Raw genomic sequence first — 19,222 nt, forward strand, 5'->3', positions numbered from 1 at the left:
ATGATTTTGGAATTTACAAATAATATCTTTGAGATTTGTTTCCTTTAACAAATAAATTTTGCATTAATCATAATTTACTAAATTTGTTGGTATTAAATAAAAATCAATATTCACGCTAAATTGATTTATTACTGACGTATTGCAAATTAAATAATTTTTTTTCAACAAAACTACCTTTATAACGATAAATATATATATATCCTCGTATATATTAACATTAAAAATGTACGAGGATAATTTTTTATTATAAAAAGATGTTCAATTGCGTGGGACATCGAAAGATATAGACGATGATCCCAAGATAACATAGGAATTAACCTGAACAACATACAGTAATCCTGGTACATGAATTAGTGACAATTTCAACTGAATTTGAGATGCCTAAGAGGCTGAAACCTAGTATGCGAATGAAAAGCATGCAAAGAAAATGCTAAGTTGGTGCCTCATCAACGCGTGTTGGACGTCTATTTAGGAGGAGTTTGTTCACTATTTCAATTAACTCAATCCTTTTTTTCCATTTTTTCTATTGGTTAACCTAATTACATGCTAACTTGTTGAGGGTTGAGGTGTTCGTGCGGATGCCTGGTGCTAATGCGCTTGACAGATAGATTGAGTTAGCAGAGGGCAAATGAGGGACAGACATTGACGAGAAAAATCAAAAGAGGAATTCCAAGTATGGACTTGTGACGATTCTAAAGATAAAATTACAGTGTGATTGTTGATAAAAACATCAAGAGCGATTTTGAACAAGAAAAAAAAGAAAGAGATCTGTGCGATATCTTTTTACCTCTAAAATTAGAAACAATTAGCAGCACAATTACGACACCAAGATATAACAAATGTTAATAAAAGTTTACAATGCAAAAGTGCAAATGTCCTAGCAATACTAAATTAATTCCATGGACGTCTCTTTCACATGGAAAATAGTTTTATTATCAGACATTCTTTCGAGAGGTCTATAAACCTTCCAAACCCGAAAATCATGAAGATAGAGAGGTCAAAAACGAGAGAAGCCCTGATTGCAGAAAATTTCAGGCTCAAAGCTGACACCATGTGGATACTAGTCCAACAACTGGTAAATGAGAAGAAGAGAACTAGGAAATGAAGTCCAAGCAACCACCTAACCAGCAGAAGCATGTCATACAAACAGAATAGTCCACTCATGGCTTGAGGGCCAAGGCAAATCCAAATTTGGGACTCTTGTCAATAGATTTGGTGTCCACCTCAGTTGAGACAGTGATGAGTGACTTCGGACGCCACTCATGCTGGATCAGAGCACTTGCCTTGCCGAAATTGTTCAGCCGTGCTTTCACAGAAGTCAATGGGTCCAAGGAATGCTGAGTCCCAACAATGACTGTATTCTCATTAGTTGAGAAGCTATGGGTCACCTCAGCACCGACAGCAGTGTTGCTCAATGGGCTCACGATATGGTAGTATGAGGCACTCAAGGTATCACCCTTGTCATTCCTAAAGCAAGAGAATGCATTTCATTATCCCCCGGGTTCAGAACTTTATCAAGCATACAGTTGTAGATTGGTCGGCCAAAATGGGAGCATGTAAAAACATTCATGCTTGGATCAGAAATCTCAAGGAAATTAGGAGAAGACCACTTACAGCGTCAAAGCAGCTATAAGATCAGCATTTGTGAAGCTTGCTCCAAAGTTGCATTTGATAAATGCTCCTTCCTTGGTGTCAAAAGAGACATCACTCCCCAAAGCGAGCTTATTGTTCCCCACAACACCAGAAAAGTTCACTATGGGATTAGCAGTCAACCCAACGCTTGAGCTTATCCCCGCATATTCGTGCAAGTATTGAAGTTCCAACTACAATGGTCAATGAGAATAAAGAATTAGACACAACGCCAACCTGCAGTAGGATAAAGAGCTCAAAATTCAGCTTACCTTTCCAGACCTTTGATCAGGAACTCTGAAACTTAATATCGTCTTTAATCCAGGAGTAGGCTCATCAACTGTTACAGTGGTATGGAGCTGCCATTGGATCCAAAAGTCAGTTACATGTTCCAAGGAGGCATAAACCCACTTTCACATCATCCAACAATTTTGGAGAGAATTTAATGAAGAAAACAAACATGAAAAGACTGCTCGAATATCTTCTTGGCCGCAGGAAGAAAAGTCAAAATTGGAAAGTAAAGACATCACAAAACATAACAGAAGGAGGGTAAATGGCAGGGCATATGTTCGAGCTTGTGTCCACTTTAATATCAGTGGTAGTAAAGACATCACAAAACGTAACAGGAGGGTAAATGGCAAGGCATACGTTCGAGCTTGTGTCCACTTTAATATCAGTGGTGACATTCTTGTGCTTCAATTGAGTGTTAACATCGGCCAGAAATAGGTCACCTTTTTTTGTTCCTGTTGAAGTGAGAGTCTGTTACAAGAAACAATAAGCATATGTTAGAAACAGAGATATTGAAATCAAGACTAGACTAAATTTGTTGTTTTGTTTTTCTGGGGGGTGGGGGGGTGGGGTTATAGTTATTGTTTAAATGAAGATACTGCATCAGACCCATAAGTATCCTTAAAAAGAGAAACAGGCAAAATTTGACATGCCTACAGAAGTAGCAAACTCCATGAGCAGAACAGTTGCTGAAAATACTGAGAACTTCAGAATCGTAGGCCAACTTTTTTCCAGTTCATTAGCACTCCATGGATCTAGGATTTAGTAGGACAAGGTGAAGGAACAACTAGAAATGAACTTCACTGCACATTCCTTTTCAGCCAGAACTTAATATGGTTGAATATTAAGATATTTTATGAACTGGGTATAGAATACAAGCATCTCATCTAATTATACTTGCACTAGAAATTTCTTGGCATTTGTCTTTGATACCAAAGATAGTATTTTCCTCTCCCGTGTCCAAGGTCCAAAACAGTGGTAACATCATAGAGTCAGGTACACAACTATAACTAGACAACCCATACTTAAAGAAATAAGTTCTAAATCTATACCGCATCAACTAAGAAACAAAAATTACTAAAGCAAAACGAAAAGGGCATAAGATACCAAGTTTTCATCAACAAAGTTGAACTTATGCCCAAATGATCCTAAGAATGTCGGGGTCCTAAGACCATGAAAGCCTACAGATATAAATAGATGGACTACAGATGTGAGCCTAATGCATTAACCGGTAAAAGCTACATAGCTCAAACTCATCATTTACCACAAACATCTCAACATAACTACATAAGCTTATTATAACGATCCGCATACATTTACACTTCACATATGACAAAACACACGACATTCATCAACTCTCAGATGTTCTTCATGCCATAACTCATAAAAACCTACTCAAACAGACAAAACCAAAGATATATAATATACTTTCAACATCAAAATAATGGGTCAAAACAAATTCAATCTCACATAATATCCAGATGAAAAAGTTGACGAACGCAAAAAAATTCAACATATACACTACAAACTCCAGCCACAAACACAACAACAGCAGTAATTCAATCAGATCCAGGAAATAGTACCACCAAAAAGAAAAAAATAATTACTTACAACTCCAGTGGGAGAGTAGGTGGTGAGCGTAAACTTCTGGTCGCTGTTGTAATCCTTGTATAAAAGATCTAATTCCACCAAAAAGAAAAAAGATATCACACATCAAAAAAGAAAACGGAAATGGGAGAACAAATATACAAAATCCAGCAAGTAAATTAGAAGAAAACCTCGAGCTCTTTTCCCAATATCAGAGTAGAGACCTGGACCCTTGCCCATAATTTCTGCACTTAAAGCTCAAAATTCAAAAGTTCACGGAGAAAATTGAGAGACAAGAAATGATATTTGTGCAGTAATTTTGGAGCAGAGCAATAAGATATAAACAGTGCAAGGGGGTAATGTCTTGTCTGCTTTTTTGAAGGGCGTGTTTTTTAGGGAATTAGAGCCGTTGATTAGGTTTGGGTCGGCAGCGGTTGTGTCTGGACCATTGATTCTTCGTTGGAATGCGAAGACGTAGAATTGATTATGAAGGGTATTTCAGGTATTGGAAATATACGTGGCAATTAGATGCTCAGCTTCACTTTGGTGACGGCTGGATTCGAGGGTTTTAAGAATTAATAATATGCAAGTGAGGTGTATTGTTCCCCAAGAAAGAATCATATTGTGTTTTGTTTTTATTTTTAAATTATTTTTTAAATGAGTCAAAATATATTTAATATTTATTATTATTTAAAAATATTTTATTTAAGTATTTTAAACTATTTTAGTATAAATATATATAAAAAAATATGAAATAGTAATCCAAAACAAAACATTAAACATACAATACTTATTGTTAAATTATCTTAAAAAATAAATTCAAACATACATACTATCTCTAACACACACTTATTTATCTTTATTTTTCTTTCTCTATCTTCACAAAACACTCAGAAAAACGAATTCAAATACTATAAATATTTTTTAGGGATAATTACTCGGCAACTTCATGAAAATTTATGTAATTATACGTTAATTTTTTTGAAGTTATATATAAGAATATTTGATTTTATTCAAGAGGTCCTATGATAAAAATTATAGTACATGCTCAATATAAATGATAAGTAAAATATTATTCTTAATTTAATAAATTTATAAATTCTTATATTTAGACGTTGAATTCATTTAAATTAACATTTTTCATGAGTGAAGTAATAATCATACAAATATGATTAAGTTGGTATTTATAATTTAATATAATTGATAATAATTTATGTTATATTTGTGCTACATATATATATATATATATGTCTTTGTCCAAGTTATTTATCTTTAAAGATAGTTTGGTTTATTTATTTATTGGGTAAATTTTATTCTTAATATTTTAAATTATATATATATAATTAATGTATTCAAAACTACTTTTGAAATCTGCTTTTTAGTTAATAACTTTTAAATTTAGAAGAAAGTTTATATCTCAGTTGAAATTCATGTTGACATAATCTGTAGTACTATCTTAATTTATTCTTCTAATGTAAATTGGATAAAAAGATTTTTATTTTAATACATTTCTTAAAAAATATAGAAAAATATTTTTTTGATAATACAAATTAAAATTAATAAATATGACTCATTAAAATAATAAAAACAATTGATCCAAAATTAAGTTTAAATAATTTTAGTGGGTTTAGATTTTTATAGAAATATCATAAGAGAAAAATACATCTAATTTGAAATTCAAGTACAATTGCAATAACTTTTAAATTTATTTTCCTGGTGTAATATTTTTCTATAATTTTTGCGAAATGGAAATGTGTAGTTGTGTAATTTATATAATTCTTGTGTAATTATCATATTGCGTAATTTTTGTGAAATTTATTTTATAGTTGTGTAATTTATGAAATTTATTGTGTAGTTGTGTAAGTCTGATGCAATTCATTGTATAGTTGTGCAATTTATTGTAATGTTATGTAATTTATCATATTGTGTAATTTTTTTGAAATTTATTGGATTGTTGTGTAATTTATGAAAGTCTTTTGTAATTTCGATGATAATTTACATAATAATTAATGTCAAAATCACAATATTAGGCTAACATTTACAATGATATTATTATTTATATAATATTGTCAATAATCACAAAATTATCTTAATATTTTTAATAATAATATTATTTACATAATAATGTCAATAATACAAATTTTAGGCTAATATTTTGAATAATAATATTATTTACATAATATTGTCAATAATCACAAAATTATCTTAATATTTTCAATAATAATGTCAATAATCACAAAGTTAGGCTATTTATTCCCAATTGTAATTATATTAACATAATAATGTCAACAATCACAAATATTAGGCTAATATTTTCAATAATAATATTATTTACATAATAATGTCAATAATCACAAAATTTAGGATAATATTTTTAATAATAATATTGTTTAATATAGTTTATAGAACTAGTCAGGTTTATCCTTTTTTATTTGTCAAGTAAAAATAATATTGATAGAAACAAAGTGGATAAACTTGAGTAATACTATAACAAAAAGTTCATGTGATATGCTAAAGAAACTAAAAGCAATGCTTGACCCATCTGTATATATGCACAAAGAAACTATACATTTTTAAATAATTAATGAGTACAATAATCATAAGTTCAACTCAAATTATTGAATTAGGATAATTTTTTCAACAATTACAAAAACTAATATTTACTATAATTTGTATAATTTATGTCTAGTGGTACGCCTCCTGTTCCACGTGGTCGTGGCCCACCACTTCCAGCAACACTGTTTGATGCTTCGCAGGTTGGGAAAACAGTCTTTTGACCACCCCACCACTTGAGACGGCCCGACCGTCAGCGGCCCCGCGGACTCCAGATGATGTTGGACCATCTGGTGTGGCACCAGCAGCTAAGGAGGTCGGACCGCAGTCTGCCACACCAACTGCTACTACACCACCACTACCACTAGCAGCAAATCCTCCCACCATCAGCACGCCAGTATATCAGCCTCGATGACGCGAAGTAAACTTGTTTATGAATATTTTTTAATATTAATTTATCTTGAAAATTACTAATTAATATATCATTTCAGGTCTGACCGTCACTTCCACAAGCACATCAATGTGGTGGTGCGAGGACACTTTCCCCACTAATGGCCATGTCTGAGACAGGTACCTCCAAAGCACCAATATTTCTGATTCGAGAGCATGAAAGTATGTAATTAAAATTGATTTCTTATTATCTTATAATTTAAATTATTTAATGAATTTTACTAATATTTTGTTTAATTTTCATATTGTAGATGATCTATGCTCCAGACTTCCACATGTGGGCCAGATAGTACATCGGAAAGACGTTCTCCGTCATCCGATCGAGCCTGATCAAGCTACTTTAGCTGGCCAACGACGTAGAGCTCCAGCTCCAGACGTATTGGGCCAACGAGGGCTTTCACCAAGAGTTCTCGAAAAATAAGGCGAACGTGAGGGCGAACCCCACGACGTCCTCGACTGTGTACCCCAGGGGATCTTCCTCTATCGACATGCATAAGAGGAAGTTGGTAAGTACATTACAATACTTTTAATGGTTTATCATTATTTTGTACATATTATGCTAACTGTTTTATTTTTCTATAGGAGATAGAGCTCGATCGGCTGCAGCTCGATCGGCCGCCCAAGCAGATGGAGCTGTTCGCCAGATGCTACAAGAAGAAGGAGGATGATGATTGGAGTGGGCCGAGGGCGACCGAGGTAGCGGTAAATACCTTACTAATATTAATTTTTTTTAAAAATTAATTCTTGATTAAAAGTACTAATAATTTTTTTTATTTTGCAGGAGATGTTCCAGAAGCTGATGGAGGATCATCAGCCTTAGCCTATGGCCGATGACCACCATACCCTTGTCGAATCAGAGGCTTCGGTGGCAATGACCGAGCAACAGATGTGGCTGGCTGCAGTCAGGGGCAAGAACAAAGACTGTGTGCTCAGCCTTGGATTAAATGTTCACTTCTCTAGTTAAACCTACGCATCACCATCGCCACCCCCATTGACACCGCCACTGCCACAACAAAATCCGGCCATAGAGGACCGCATCAACTGGTTCGAGAAGATGATGGCCGACATGATAGCCATGATGAGGGAGATGCGGGCCAGCTCCTCAATTGCGGGACCGTCATAACCGGCTGCCTCTACTAGTGCCCTAGCACCCTCTCCGACAGACCCTCCGGCGCCAAACGAGGATGATATGAACGTCGCTAACGATGAGGCTTTAGATTAGATTTTAATTTTTTTTCAATTTTGTAATTGGATAATATTTTGTATTAATATAATATTTTTTTAATTATTCATATTTTATCATGTTTATTACATTCCATTATTCATATTTATTCAGTTAATTAAATTAATAAATATAATTAATTAAAATTTTATTAAATTAATTTTAATTATATATTAAACTTTATTAAAATATATAATTAAATTATTTATTAAAATTTATTACACTAAATTATTTTTTATTTATTTTATATTACATAATTTATAAAAAATTTGTTATAAAATAAAAAATTAGAATCGATTTTAGTAATTGTAAAGAAAATGTATCTAAATAAATGACCGTTCCTAATATCATTGCTAATAAATAGTTCTAAATATGTATTTCTAAGTAATATTGACCGTTTCTAATATCATTGCTAAAACAGTTTTAAAGACGTATTTCTAAATAAGGATGATCGTTCCCAATACCATTTCTAATACAATTTAAATATGTGTTTCTAAATAAGATTGATTGTTTCTAATATCATTGCTAAAATAATTTTAAATATACGTGTTTCTAAATAAGATTGACCGTTCCTAAAACAATTATAGAAGACTGTTCCAAAAAAAAAAAAATTGACCGTGCCTAATACTATTGCAATGATTGACAAACAAACCGTTCCAATGACCGTTCTTAAATATATCACCAATACAAATAAATACAGTTCCAAAAATTCAGGCATGAGTATTACAAAGATCGTTCCAAAATTAAATAACTCGAAATAAATAATATAACAGTTCCAAATGTCATCCAATCCATCTCAAATAAAAAGAAAGTTTTTTTTACACAAATTCAATATTAGGAACCGTCACCAATAATGGGTTACAAGTACCGTGTCAAATTGGAAAGGTCCTTCATTAATCGTTCCTAAATATTTGTAATGTCATCTATAAGGACGGAAGGCGAACCGTTCCAAAATCTAGTTTAAATTAATTCCGTCATTTCCAAACTGTTCCAAGGGGGGAAAATAATTCTTAAACCCGTCCCAATTTTTTGGTATTGTCACAGTATTTCACATATATCGATGCTTTATTAATTGCTAAATCATGCACCCCTAAACTATATATGTATAAAGTGTATTTATCAAACTATAGAATGTAATAAAATTTATTAATGATATGAACCAATTTATTTATAACGAAAATGCTCTCATTATTAAGTTACACCCTCATAAATATGTCTATCACAATTATTCCGTTAAGACATATAATTTGAGTAATTGTACTATAAAAATTACCCAAGGCTTGTAATAATTATAATTAGTATAAAATCTGTACAATCTATTAATTTACGATCCTTATATTTTACATAATTGTTTTGAGTTATGGTACCAAAAAATTTTTTGCCTTTATTTTATAAGACAAAAACAATATTTTGCCCTGTATTTACACATATATATATTTACATCTATTTTAACATGAATAATCTATTTTGTAAAACATATTTGGATATATTGAGTTTGTAAATATATTTTTGTATTACATAATCTATAAGAAGCTATAAATTTAAATATTATTTTAAAAATAACATTCGAGTAAAATTTTAAATCACCAAAAGTAATTTTTGGGGAGATTTTTTAATAAAATATACTTTAATTTGTAAAATAAAAGTATAGGGAATAAGTAAGAATGACATTTTTATTTTATCAATATCAAATTATTTTGTCAGGGATTTTTTTATTATATTTTATATTTTAGAGGGTAAAATGTGAGTAGATGCATAATCCAAGTAGTGTTTGACGGTTTCACCTGAGAAACAGGGCTTTTGTGTTTACTCGCAGTGTTTATCGCAAGGTAGGTATGAGTTTGTGGATGGATTTTGGCATACATTCGAGTGGTTCTCCCCAATCCTCGTCCATCAGAGCTTCTCTCCTACCAACAAATTCTTGTATATAAACCACATAAACCAAACTCCTATCACACAAGATACATATAACTCTTCAAAATATGTTTCTTCTGTTTCCGACCACCAATTAGTACCCCAAACCTTTGAGTGCAGTTCGGTCTGTTCTAGTCGAGCAAAGGGTCTGAACCCGATCGAGGAGTCAGATAAGGGTTCGACCCTGACCGTTCCATTCAAAGCAAAAAAAGAAGGAAACAAGATTCCAAAAATTGAATAAGGATTCATAGTATAGATAACTAGTGCGGGATATTGCAAGATGGAAGGAACTAAACTAAACTGGTTGCTGATCTCGTTTCTCGCTTTCGCTTCGATTCTTCCCCTCCTTAGAGCTGATATTGCGGAATACGATGAGGTGTGGCGGAGGCGGGCGGCGGAGGCCTACAACCGGACTGTCCAGGCTTACCACCCAGACCCTCTAAAAGTAGTCATGCACTTCAACAAGCATGTAAATAAGCACGTTGAGGAATCAGGAGGACTGGATGATGTGATGATGTTGAACACCACGAGGAGGCACCTAGGAAAGGCATACAAAGGTCCATGCAAGGTTACCAACCCCATTGACGCTTGCTGGAGGTGCAACCCCAAGTGGCACTTGAACAGGTTTAGGCTCGCAGATTGCGGGATGGGGTTCGGCAGCAAGGCCACCGGCGGAAAGGGCGGTAGAATCTACATGGTGACTGACAAATCCGACGATGATGTTTTGAACCCAAAGCCTGGAACCCTTCGCCACGCTGTGATCCAGGAGGAGCCTCTGTGGATCACGTTCAGGCGTAACATGGTCATCAAGCTCAAACAAGAATTGATGGTGACGAGTGACAAGACTATCGATGGACGTGGCGCCATAGTCCAGATTGCTTATGGGGCAGGCATCACTATTCAGTTTGTGAAGAATGTAATCATCCACAACTTGAAGATTCACCACATCGTGGAGAAGGACGGTGGTCTTATTCGGGACTCGGCCAGCCACACCGGCCTCCGAACTCAAAGTGATGGCGATGGAATCTCAATCTTTGGGTCCCAGGATATCTGGATCGATCACGTCTCCATGACAAGATGCGCTGATGGACTTATTGACATCATCCAGGGGTCCACTGGCATCACCATCTCCAACAGTCACTTCACTGACCATGACCACGTACGTAATGAACACTTAAAATTTATACATCGTAATTGAAATTAAAGGTTTCCCCTGCCGCTGAATAGCATAATATGTATTAACATGGGTGCTGTGTACATGCTGCAGGCCATGCTTTTCGGTGGCAACGACAAGTACCCTGGCGACGAGAAAATGCAAATCACTGTGGCTTTCAACCACTTCGGGAAGAGAATGGTGCAGAGGATGCCAAGGTGCCGATACGGCTTCTTCCACGTCGTGAACAATGACTACACTCATTGGAAGATGTATGCTATCGGTGGAAGCAGCCACCCCACGATCATTAGCCAGGGCAACCGATACATCGCGGATCACCCTTACGCCAAGCAGGTGACGAAAAGAGAGTGTCCGGAATCAGAGTGGAAGCACTGGACATGGGTGACAGACGGCGATCTTTTCCTGCGTGGAGCATACTTCATCCCATCTGGAGATCAGGATTGGCCCAGCAAGCACCCCGAAAAGTCCGACAACATCAAGCCTGCATCGGCCAAACTCGTCTCACAAATGACCAAGTTTGCGGGTCGACTTGGTTGCAAACTAAAGTATGCATGCTAGATATCTATACATGGCTGATTTACACTCAGCTTCCGCCTCATCAATATCACTGGCCGGTGGCAAAAGAAGGAAACAGAAGAATCACAGCACCTTTATATATATATATATAATTAACTGAAATAAAACTATAAGAAATATCGGTAATAAGAAGGACATAGATTACTTGCAATAATAGAATTTATATTTCTTATAGTATAAGGGAAGTAATGGGACTAAGAGTGGTTGGAACAATATGGATGAGGGGGAAGACACTTAAATTTGACACAAATCAGTACCATTTTTTAGCTTTCAATTTGTGTAATTTTTTACTTTTCACGCTTTCTGCTGTACATAAAGTTATTTTAATAAATATGGTATTTTGTTACACCCAATTTGTAATTCTCTTACCGTATGTCTTGTAAGTCGTTCGTTAATAAAATGGAAGTCTTGACTTTTATATATTTTCGATTTCATCATGTATTATTTGCATGCATCCACCTCTCTCAGATTTTGATAATAATTGGGTTAATGATTCTATTAACATTAATTATGTACAAACACTATATTATTATTATTAAAAAATAATCTAGACTTAATTCTTTATAAATGTCTTATTTACAAGTCAAGATGGGATTTTAGATTGGTTGGATTGAAGTTGGAAATCAATAAGTTGTTTACTTTCTATAGAATAATCTATAGTTATTTTTAATTATAATTCTATGTTTATTTACCATTATTCCACAAAATAAAAATAAACAATTATTTACCATGATTTTAGTTTATATCCAATAGTAAAATTCTCAGTGAGTGATTGTAGCAATCTTGTCGAAATATTATGTTATTCCTGTTTTGGTCCAAAGGCTTAAAATACGTCAATTTTAGTGTAAAAGAAAATCATATTATAATTAAATAATTGAAATATTATATAATTTATTTATACAAATCACTCATATTTTTTATATAATTATAGAAGCCACTCATGACAATCCAAAAATATGAATGACTTATGTAACTTCAAAAAGTAAGGGTAATTTCTACAGGTGGTGTTGATGTTTTAGTGAAGACATATGCAATTTTTTAAAAGATATTAGTGATTTGTATAAACAGATTATATATAAAAAAATATAAATATAATTATCCCTAAATAAATTTACTTTTTATAATGCACGAGTTTTCAAAGCTACAAAAGAGAAGATAATTATAAATCTAGTCCTTTATTAAAATAAGTATTGCAGATAAATCCTTACATATTTTGTTCAAACTCATATAATATTTGAAATATTACAATTTTGTTTAACCCAATCCAATATCAAATTTAAATTATCAGGTTGAAATATATCTTAATTATATATAATGTTTATTTAATTAACATAATTTTTTAAATAATAAGTAATTTTACGCACGCATCAGTGTACGCCACGTGTTCTGGTTACAAGAACTATAGCGGGCGGCGGAGGAAACTCTCTAACCCTCAGTCTCTCTCTCTCTCTCTCTGTCCATCTCTTCCTCTTCAGGAAGTTTACCTAGAAATGTTGAGAAGAGCGCTGCTACAAGCTTCAGCACGTTGCCGCTTCTCGTCTTCGTCTTCACTGTTACTAGCATCTCGGAGACAATGCTCTTCGTCTTCTTCCTCCTCTCAAGTTCCAGAGGATCATTTCGTCGAACAGTCGGTAGACACCCCTCAAACGCCGCCCTCCGCCACTATCTCCGTTGACCGCTCCGCCTTGTATCATCCACCTGGTACGCATCACTTGCCAATACCCAATCTCGTATGTTACCAGGTGTTTTTGCCCCCTTTCTGTAAATTGTTACAGGAGTTAAGTTAGGCTTGCTTATGTGCAGATCATTCCCACGAACCGACTGCTGACTCGGAGCTCGTTAAGCACCTCAAAAACATCATCAAAGTACGCCATAAGTTATATTCTTTCTTTTCTTTGTGTTGGCTTCTTTTTTGCGTGATGGGAATTTTGAAATTGTTTGGTACTTATAGTTCAGAGGGGGCCCGATTACAGTTGCTGAGTACATGGAGGAAGTCTTGACGAATCCAAAAGCTGGTTTTTATGTCAACCGGGATGTCTTTGGAGCCGGGGGCGATTTCATCACCTCGCCAGAAGTGAGCCAGATGTTTGGAGAGGTACTTTCTTATACTGTCCCTTATATTGAAGAAATGTATAGAAAGGAAGAGTTTGAAACTAGTCTAAGAGATTTTTATACTTTGACAGCATAAGCTTTTAGAATCACAGAAGAACTCTCTGTCCTAGGCCTAAATGCGGCCTTAGCTTATAGGTACATGAGTGCCTGTGTTAGAAACATTACATCAACATCAAATGTATCTCATTTGCAATAGTAAGCTTCGCAGGTGAGGTGTTCATCAAGAACTTGTATGACTTGATTTATTGTTTGTTTATTAATAGATTTTTTTGGCGTTAGATGATTGGAGTGTGGACAATGTGCCTCTGGGAGCAAATGGGACAACCAAAAAGAGTCAACTTAGTTGAGCTTGGACCAGGCAGAGGAACTCTCTTGGCTGATCTTCTGCGAGTACGGCTTCAGAGCATATGTTAATCATCTCGTTAGTCCGAGATCTATCTATGTAATTTACCAGTGTAATATGGTATTTCAATCTTGAACTGTGTTTGCATGCTGTCCTGTAGGGTGTGTCAAAATTCAAGAATTTCACAGAGTCTTTGCAAATACATATGGTTGAATGTAGCCCAGCATTACAGAAACTCCAGTATCAAAACTTGAAGTGCTTGACTGAAGATGGTACTGATGGAAACACAGAGAAAAAATGTATTAGCACAATAACTGAGACCCCTGTATCATGGCATATGACACTCGAACAGGTTCCTACAGGATGTAAGGAGTTTATGTTTCAGTTCATATTTTGATTTTCTCGTAAGTTAAGGTGGAAAGGTCATGTTAGGATGTATTGTATGAACCAAGCTCTCGGGAGCTGGCTAGTAAGTTATAGTCTTACCCACATATGGAGGCATCCAAACTCTCTTGTCCTGTATATGTGGTTTGATGACCACTGACCACCCAGGGGCATTATTTGCATTTTCTCTTATCACATCAAGTTCCTGCTGCCTGTGTGAAAAATTATGGGTGAGGGAAGGCGCATAATGTACAGGATGTAGTTTTGACTCTTTCCGTACAGTAAGATATGATTGTACAATGTTATGGTGCATGAATATGTTTCTCTGGATCCAGCATTTTCTTTCTGGGGTTTTATCTAACCAAGGATTTACATTGTTCTTTCAGCCCCAACGATCATCATTGCACATGAGTTCTATGATGCTTTGCCAGTGCACCAATTTCAGGTTTGTCTAACTTTTAGATGTAGTGTTCACTTCGAGGCCATCTGCTTTCAATTCAACCACATCAATTTATCTGCTTTATTCAAGGATGGAGTCGCAATAGCTCCTTGAGTTATGAATGGGAACCTTGTTGAAGAGCATATATTGTGATGATGTATTTACATGTGTTATATGAATGTTTAGGCCTCCTTCTTCATTATTATTGTAAGATTATACCCAGCAATTGAAAAGAAAAATAGTACTAAAGTAAGCTAATACTTATTCATGATTTTCCTGCAGAAAGCCTCTCGTGGTTGGTGTGAGAAGATGATTGATGTTACTGAAAATTCATTGTGAGCTTTGGAATCCTCTGTGTCGTAAATTTTTTGATTGAGTACTTGCCTTTTAGGTAAACTAAATTGTGGGTTAATATGGCTTTTTAAATTCATTGGGTAGGTTTCGTTTTGTATTATCTCCACAGCCCACACCAGCAACTCTCTATCTCATGAAGCGCTGCAGATGGGCTGAGACTAAAGAAATAGCTGGACTTGATCATATCGAAGTTTGCCCGAAGGCAATGGATTTAACTCAAGAAATCTCCAATAGAATAGGCACTGATGGTGGTGGAGCTCTCATAATTGATTATGGCCTTAACAGAATAGTTTCAGACAGTCTTCAGGTCTGCTTCTGGACACCTTACACCTTGAACACTTGGAAATCCCAGGAGTTCACTGGTGCTTAGATGATTATTTTACTTTATTAGGAAACTTACTCGTTCTGAAATTCATAAAGAGAGAAAGTAAATTGATTGAGCTTATCATCTTTAGAAGGCGATGATGGTAGATGCTCTTGAGTTTCCAGCCTGCTGTTGTAAACCTTAGTGCTTTAATTCTGTACCGCAACATTCTTTAGCAAAATTAGTCTGAGTCTATAATTAAATGACAGGCTATTAGGAAGCATAAGTTTGTCGACATTCTAGATGATCCTGGGTCTGCTGATCTCAGTGCTTATGTTGATTTTGCTGCGATTAGGCATTCTGCTGAAGAATTTTCAGGTTTGTGATTATCTCGTGTGCTTTATGTTATATTTATGTAGTTGTGAGGGGGTTGTTCAAACCTGAAGAAACAAAAGAGGAGAAAAAGAGATTTCTTCTGTGATTTACATAAATTTGCTGATTGCTAAATGAAATTATCCCCCAACAACCATACTTGTGGCAATAAGAGTTTCTAAATCGTTGAATTTCTTGCAGCAGATGTGTCTGTTCATGGACCAATGACTCAGTCTCAGTTTCTTGGCTCTCTTGGAATTAACTTCCGCATTGAAGCTCTGTTAGAGAACTGTACTGATGAACAAGCTGAATCTCTGAGAACAGGATATTGGCGTCTGGTTGGTGACGGTGAAGCCCCATTTTGGGAGGGTCCTGATGAGCAGGCTCCTATTGGGATGGGTACTCGGTATTTAGCCATGGCAATTGTAAACAAGAAGCAAGGCGTACCAGTTCCTTTCGAGTAAAACAACTAGATGGTATTGTTTCTATATCTACATTTTCCTTTCAATCCTTGAGTTGTGAACTTGGAAAATGTCATTAGCTACCTTGTTGTTTTCTTCATCGACCCTTTCTAATTTATGATGTTCAGATTTTTGATGTAAGCATCCACTTGTAAACCCCCAACACATTGTGTTAGGTGGGAGTCGCAGTCAACTTCAAATAACCAATGTCATAGAAAGAGTCGAAATCTTCTGATATCATAAACCTCAATTTCAAGGAGCCAAATAACCAATGTTGCATATCAATGCAAACAAACAGAGGACTAAAGAGTGAGAATGAGATCATTGGAAATCAATTAACTAGAATGAGACCAACTTTCCACTTCTCCAATAATATTCCCAAGTATCAACAATATAGCAACTGTCAAATATACAATCCTAAACATGAACAATTCAATTTTCTATAGAGAGTCCATATCATTACAAAGCAAGTGATACGTAGAGGTTGTGATCACAAGTGATATCAATTTCAGATCACATACCAAATATTATTTATATTACATATTATCTGAAAGCACCTCTTGGTGTCTCTCTTAATTTTGAATTTTTTTTTAATCCACTAGCTTCCACATTTTTCCTACTATTTACAAGGGGTAAGAATTATTTAAAAATAACTATTTATTTTTAGTTAATATCTTTTTCTCCTATTCTAAATGTTCTCTTTAAAAATTATTTATTTTTTTATCATAATCATTTCATATGATTATTTTTCCTACAACAATTTTTTTATTAATAATATGTAAATTATTATAATTTTTTTACACATGCATTGAATGTGCCACATTCAATTAGTATGTATCAAGAGAGAGTACTTTTTGAATATTTTTTTATTTTTTATTTATTTATCTAATTTTCATTCTTCCACTATTTTACTATAGTTAAATATTTTTTATAAACTTAATATTAATTTATAAGAAAATGGGGGATTCAATCGGGCCAGTTAAGCGGTTGGGTAATTTTAATATTTTTTTTTGTTAATCTTAGTATTTTTTATTTAAATCGAAAAACAAAGTGAATACATGTAAATAATTAATTTGAAAGGGGTATAAAAGTAATTTCAAAATTTTTTTTCCAAATAAAAACATAATTTAAAGAAGACGGGGAGGGCGGGTGAAGGTGGATAAAGTATAAACCGCTGGTGCCGTCGTATAAGATTCTTAAAAAATATCTTGAAACCCAAGCAAAAGATTCTTTACGCTTTTGGTTCCGCAAAAGGTTCACGTCCCGTCTTCACTGCAGACCTAAACATGGGGGGAATCTTATCGGGCCTGTTGGGCGGAGATGCGGCGGCGGCCGCTGGATCAACCCCCCGTGAGGCATCCCGCGTCCTTGGTTCCGCAAAAGGTTCACGTCCCGTCTTCACTGCAGACCTAAACATGGGGGGAATCTTATCGGGCCTGTTGGGCGGAGATGCGGCGGCGGCCGCTGAATCAACCACCGATGAGTCATCGCGCGTCATCGCCTTCCACTCGTCGCAGCGCTGGCAGCTTCACTTCAACTCCTCCAAGCAATTAAATAAACTGGTGTCGCTCTTTACCTTATCTTCTACTTCTGGTCTGCGTACCTTTAACGCTGTTGAGATCGTAGCTGTAGAAACCTAATACGGATTGTTTTCCTGAGGCTTTCCGCTCCTGATGCCTAGATCCACTAACAATTGAGCCTAAAATTGCTTTTTGCAGATCTAAGTCGAATTTTTTCGGAACCTATTCGCCCAAAACTTAATGCTTAAGATTTTAAGTCCGCATTCGCAAAACGCAGCTCAAAGGTTTCTCGATGATAGTTCATTTATCTAATTTTGCAATTTGTTGATTAGATGGTGGTGGATTTTTCGGCTACGTGGTGTGGTCCTTGCAAGTTTATGGAGCCGGTCTTCAACAACTTGTCCGCCAAATATTCTGATGTTGACTTTGTCAAAATTGATGTCGATGAGCTCTCCGTATGTCAATTTTTGTTTCATTTCATTCAACTGGATTATGATGTTATATATACTTACATATCTGTATTCTAATTCCTCTCGATGTGTTTCTCTTTTCTTCCTAATATTAATTACTGAACATGGGGTTTTCATTTGTAGGATGTATCGCGTGAGTTTGGAGTGCAGGCAATGCCAACATTCCTGTTGCTAAAGCAAGGGAAGGAAGTGGAGAGGGTGGTTGGAGCCAAGAAAGATGAGCTTGAGCAGAAAATCCTCAAGCACAGGGAAGCTCCTAAATTTGCCGCCTAATTGCCTGAAAATATTATTATTCTCTTGTAATCTGAACTATGCACCAAGATGAAAAACAACTTCAGCTTGCTGTTCTCTCTGATAAATTCAAGCAATGTGTTATATAATTTTACAGTGATGATGGTGATTAATGATGATATTGAATGAGTTGATACTAATACATTATGAGTAAATCCATTCAAAGAATGATAATCTATGGTGTTAGGCAACTGAATGCTTTGGGAATTGTTCTATGGCGTTTGAAGGTACCTTGCCTTGTCAACAGCCCAAAACCTTATGTAGCATACATGCCAATATGCTTGTTGCCATCCAAATTTGTAAAGTATCAGACGTTCTTAGAACTTTGAATGAACCCATCAGAGTGGCGAAAAACTTGTGTTAACAGAGTATGACAAACTTGACTCTTATCTTTCAGTAAGAAAGTCAAGGTTGCTCTATTGAAATCATTTACAATTGTAAGAAAATAATTGCAGCCACTAAGAGTAGGGGTTTTATAAGGGCCCCAAAGATCAACATAAACTAGCTCAAAGATATGCTGAGACTCTATAGTGCAAGTTGCAAAGTGTAAGCGAGTTTGTTTTGCCATGGACAAATCATACAATCAGTAATCGTGCTTGAGGAGTTCAGTAAAAAGACTGTGCTTAAGAAATTGGACCTGGTGGTGTTGGCTGGGATGAGCAGAATAAATGCCTCAAGCTATGGTTTTTTCTGCTCTATTCAATGGGATTGGATGGTGGTTGGGTGTTGCTTGGGCACCAATGCCATTGGGGAATTAAAACACAATAAACAGTTTCTGT

The 19,222-nt window shown here is 35.2% G+C and overlaps 4 protein-coding genes across 6 annotated transcripts; 3 read left to right on the forward strand and 1 right to left on the reverse strand.

Annotated features, from left to right (window-relative positions):
- Positions 796 to 3,856, reverse strand: LOC105167675 (mitochondrial outer membrane protein porin of 34 kDa). The gene is made up of 6 exons (XM_011087477.2): positions 3,696 to 3,856; positions 3,529 to 3,596; positions 2,278 to 2,388; positions 1,902 to 1,988; positions 1,615 to 1,823; positions 796 to 1,467 (listed from the first exon to the last, which is right to left on the reverse strand). Exons 1-6 carry the CDS (start codon positions 3,742 to 3,744, stop codon positions 1,161 to 1,163), a joined length of 831 nt encoding a protein of 276 aa, XP_011085779.1. The 5' UTR covers positions 3,745 to 3,856; the 3' UTR covers positions 796 to 1,160.
- Positions 9,695 to 11,746, forward strand: LOC105167676 (probable pectate lyase P59). Its single transcript, XM_011087478.2, has 2 exons — positions 9,695 to 10,802; positions 10,911 to 11,746. The coding sequence occupies exons 1-2, from the start codon at positions 9,924 to 9,926 to the stop codon at positions 11,373 to 11,375; spliced, it is 1,344 nt and encodes a 447-aa protein (XP_011085780.1). The 5' UTR covers positions 9,695 to 9,923; the 3' UTR covers positions 11,376 to 11,746.
- On the forward strand, positions 12,804 to 16,399 carry LOC105167677 (protein arginine methyltransferase NDUFAF7 homolog, mitochondrial). 2 transcript variants are annotated; one of them, XM_011087479.2, is made up of 10 exons: positions 12,804 to 13,094; positions 13,197 to 13,258; positions 13,345 to 13,488; positions 13,785 to 13,895; positions 14,009 to 14,213; positions 14,619 to 14,677; positions 14,954 to 15,006; positions 15,110 to 15,332; positions 15,599 to 15,707; positions 15,903 to 16,399. In XM_011087479.2, exons 1-10 carry the CDS (start codon positions 12,884 to 12,886, stop codon positions 16,163 to 16,165), a joined length of 1,440 nt encoding a protein of 479 aa, XP_011085781.1. In that variant the 5' UTR covers positions 12,804 to 12,883; the 3' UTR covers positions 16,166 to 16,399. The 2 variants fall into 2 exon arrangements, with proteins under 2 accessions (XP_011085781.1, XP_020552178.1); XM_020696519.1 differs by having other exon boundaries at positions 15,906 to 16,399.
- On the forward strand, positions 17,325 to 18,585 carry LOC105167678 (thioredoxin H2). 2 transcript variants are annotated; one of them, XM_011087481.2, is made up of 4 exons: positions 17,325 to 17,416; positions 17,546 to 17,724; positions 18,015 to 18,137; positions 18,276 to 18,585. In XM_011087481.2, exons 2-4 carry the CDS (start codon positions 17,578 to 17,580, stop codon positions 18,423 to 18,425), a joined length of 420 nt encoding a protein of 139 aa, XP_011085783.1. In that variant the 5' UTR covers positions 17,325 to 17,416; positions 17,546 to 17,577; the 3' UTR covers positions 18,426 to 18,585. The 2 variants fall into 2 exon arrangements, with proteins under 2 accessions (XP_011085783.1, XP_011085782.1); XM_011087480.2 differs by having other exon boundaries at positions 17,336 to 17,404; positions 17,534 to 17,724.

This window comes from Sesamum indicum, linkage group LG8, assembly GCF_000512975.1.
Source record: "Sesamum indicum cultivar Zhongzhi No. 13 linkage group LG8, S_indicum_v1.0, whole genome shotgun sequence".
In the NCBI taxonomy this organism is placed as follows: domain Eukaryota; kingdom Viridiplantae; phylum Streptophyta; class Magnoliopsida; order Lamiales; family Pedaliaceae; genus Sesamum; species Sesamum indicum.

Bases quoted from the DNA above. Each gene is read 5' to 3' on its own strand.
- LOC105167675 (XM_011087477.2), bottom strand. From the start codon at position 3,744: ATGGGCAAGGGTCCAGGTCTCTACTCTGATATTGGGAAAAGAGCTCGA. The intron at 2,389-3,528 runs GTAAGTAATTAT...TTCTTGTAACAG, and splicing joins CCTACTCTCCCACTGGAGTT to ACTCTCACTTCAACAGGAAC. The intron at 1,989-2,277 runs GTATGCCTTGCC...ATCCAATGGCAG, and splicing joins AAGTGGACACAAGCTCGAAC to CTCCATACCACTGTAACAGT.
- LOC105167676 (XM_011087478.2), top strand. From the start codon at position 9,924: ATGGAAGGAACTAAACTAAACTGGTTGCTGATCTCGTTTCTCGCTTTC. The intron at 10,803-10,910 runs GTACGTAATGAA...TACATGCTGCAG, and splicing joins ACTTCACTGACCATGACCAC to GCCATGCTTTTCGGTGGCAA.
- LOC105167677 (XM_011087479.2), top strand. From the start codon at position 12,884: ATGTTGAGAAGAGCGCTGCTACAAGCTTCAGCACGTTGCCGCTTCTCG. The intron at 13,489-13,784 runs GTACTTTCTTAT...TTTTGGCGTTAG, and splicing joins TGAGCCAGATGTTTGGAGAG to ATGATTGGAGTGTGGACAAT. The intron at 15,333-15,598 runs GTCTGCTTCTGG...ATTAAATGACAG, and splicing joins TAGTTTCAGACAGTCTTCAG to GCTATTAGGAAGCATAAGTT.
- LOC105167678 (XM_011087481.2), top strand. From the start codon at position 17,578: ATGGGGGGAATCTTATCGGGCCTGTTGGGCGGAGATGCGGCGGCGGCC. The intron at 17,725-18,014 runs GTGTCGCTCTTT...TTTGTTGATTAG, and splicing joins CCAAGCAATTAAATAAACTG to ATGGTGGTGGATTTTTCGGC. The intron at 18,138-18,275 runs GTATGTCAATTT...TTTCATTTGTAG, and splicing joins TTGATGTCGATGAGCTCTCC to GATGTATCGCGTGAGTTTGG.